The sequence below is a fragment of the Nansenia antarctica genome (assembly GCF_963989245.1).
Source record: "Nansenia antarctica genome assembly, chromosome: 20".
Classification (NCBI taxonomy): Eukaryota; Metazoa; Chordata; class Actinopteri; order Argentiniformes; family Microstomatidae; genus Nansenia; species Nansenia antarctica.
The window spans coordinates 7415243-7417742 of record NC_137693.1 but is presented as its reverse complement, the minus strand read 5'-3'; the positions used below and the strand labels follow the sequence as shown (position 1 = coordinate 7417742).

General features: G+C 53.2%; 1 protein-coding gene across 1 annotated transcript in view; it reads right to left on the bottom strand.

Moving 5' to 3' along the window:
- Positions 1 to 2500, bottom strand: part of LOC308175023 (Na(+)/citrate cotransporter-like) — an 8215-nt gene that overhangs the window by 3835 nt on the left and 1880 nt on the right. Inside the window, exons 3-7 of the mRNA XM_080550138.1 lie at positions 1995 to 2131; positions 1498 to 1814; positions 1100 to 1295; positions 819 to 941; positions 1 to 213 (exon numbers count right to left, since the gene is read on the bottom strand). Coding sequence (XP_080406264.1) covers positions 1 to 213; positions 819 to 941; positions 1100 to 1295; positions 1498 to 1814; positions 1995 to 2131 — 986 coding nt within the window. The remainder of the gene's footprint in view (positions 214 to 818; positions 942 to 1099; positions 1296 to 1497; positions 1815 to 1994; positions 2132 to 2500) is intronic.

Sequence of the window (2500 nt, the reverse complement as noted above, 5' to 3'; positions counted from 1 at the left end):
TCCGCCTTGGAGTTGAAAACGTGGGTTGCCCAGCCGTCTGTGAAGCCTGGATTTCGTGAGAACCACAGCACCACGAGCAGGATGAACAGCGCCAGGACACTGAGTTCACCGTAACACATGGGTCCCAGGCGACGATGCTCCTCACTGATCACAGCGTACGCAGCCCGCTCCTTGTCTGACCGCACGGCCCCACAGCCCCATGTCCGCTTCAGACTGCACAGAGAGAGAGAGGGAGAGAGAGGGAGAGAGAGAGAGGGAGGGAGAGGGACAGAGACAGAGGGAGCGAGAGGAAGGGAGAGAGAGGGAGAGGGAGAGAGAGGGAGAGGGAGAGAGAGGGAGAGAGAGGGAGAGAGAGAGAGGGAGAGAGAGGGAGCGAGAGGAGGCGAGAGGAAGGGAGAGAGAGGGAGAGAGAGGGAGAGGGACAGAGACAGAGGGAGGGAGAGGGACAGAGACAGAGGGAGCGAGAGGAAGGGAGAGAGAGGGAGAGGGAGAGAGAGGGAGAGGGAGAGAGAGGGAGAGAGAGGGAGAGAGAGAGAGGGAGAGAGAGGGAGAGGGACAGAGAGAGAGGGAGCGAGAGGAGGCGAGAGGAAGGGAGAGAGAGGGAGAGAGAGGGAGAGAGAGGGAGGGAGAGGGAGAGGGACAGAGACAGAGGGAGGGAGAGATATAGATAGAGGGGGAGAGAGAGGGAGAGACAGAGAATACCATGAGATAGAGCAAGAGTGGGAGTGTCAGAAACCCTGCTTGAGTTGAGAGAGAGCACAGATAGCATTGTGGAGTCAGTGAATGTGACGTATGGTGACGCCCCTCCAGTCACTCACTTGAAGCCGATGAAGACGACCTGCAGCCAGAGCCAGGCCAGAACTAGCATCAGCAGCATGGTGGGGAAGGCGAACCCAAACCATGAGGCAAAGTTGATGACATTACCATTCTGGGGGAAGAGTCTTACAATGGAGAGGAGTTTGAGTTATAATGACATCAGTGTTCACAGAAATAAGTCTTACTAATATGGATGAGGAGTATGTATGTGTGTGTGTGTGTGTGTGTGTGTGTGTGTGTGTGTGTGTGTGTGTGCGCGTGAGTGCGTGTCTAAGATACCTACTGGCTCATTTGCCCTATGAAAACGAGGTTGGGTCCAGTGCCTGTAAGAGTGGCGGTACCTCCGATGCTGGCTGCGTAACACACGCACAGCGTCAGGCCTTTACACATCTTCATCCTCTCCTCCTCCTCCTCCTCTTCCTCGTCATCCTGCTTTTCTGCTTCAGACCATGACCTCACACCCACCACAGACACGACCACTGCACATAGAGAGAGAGGGGGTGGGAGGACCGAATCAGGGATCTGGTCAGAGCCAAGCGTAGCCAATTCGGCGGACCAACTATTGTTTTTGTGATGGTTATTTGTGCTTTGTCAATATGTATCTGCATTGACTGAATGCCATTTGTCATGATCTGTTTGTGCAATGGATCTACCAGTGAGGTGGCAGTGACCCAGCCTCACCCTGTTTGTCATCCAGCTTCCCATTGGGGCTTTCAGAAGGAGGATTGTCCTGGGGGGCTGGTTTGTCCTCCGGTCCTACTTTTTCCAGGGTGGTCAGTTTGCAGTCTTGCAGCATGATGCTGTTTTCCGGCGGGGTCGTACCATTCTTCTGACTCTTGGGGGTGATCTGTGTGTCATGGGCGTTCTCCCCCCCGCCTCGCGGACTGTTGAGCTGCTCCAGCACAGCCTGGACGATGGGGACCATCATGGCGGTGGTGGCTGTGTTACTGATCCACATGGACAGGAACGCTGTCACACCCATAAAACCCAGCATTAGCCTGGATAGAGGGGGAGGGAGACAGGGGAAGGAGGAAGGGGAGAGAGTGAAGTAGAGAGGATCATATGAAAGGTGGCAAGAAAGACAAAAAATTCTGTGCTTTGTTGGTTACATTAGCATGAAAGATAAAAGAAAAAACAACAATACAGACACCTGTGTGTGTCTATGATTGGCTACTTACAGGGCAGGTCGCACCCCCACAACGAGCAGAACTCTGAGGGCAATGCGTTTGTGAAGGTTCCACGTCTCTACGGCAACAGCCACCATCAGCCCACCCACAAACAGCATGTTAGTGTCCTTTAGGTACTGCATACACACCTGACACACAGAACACAGACAGAGAATGTATGTAGGTGTAGTCTTGACTTGTGGAGGGAGAGAGAAAGAAAAAGAGAGTCACACAAGAAGAGGGAATAGTTAACCCTGGTTCTTAACGAAACCCCATGAGCTCAGAGCAGAGGCTGTGCCAGCTTTTAACCTGCTCCCTCGGGAGCCGCACAAGCAACAACGGGAAACCACGGGACAGGGAGAGAGAGAGAGAGAGAGCGAGAGAGAGAGAGAGAGGGAGAGAGAGATAGATAGAGAGAGGGAGAGAGAGAGGGAGAGAGAGCTCCAGTGTCAATATAGAAGTAGTGAAATAAAGACAACTAAACCGAATTTAATCAACTGCCCATTAGGGGGGTATAA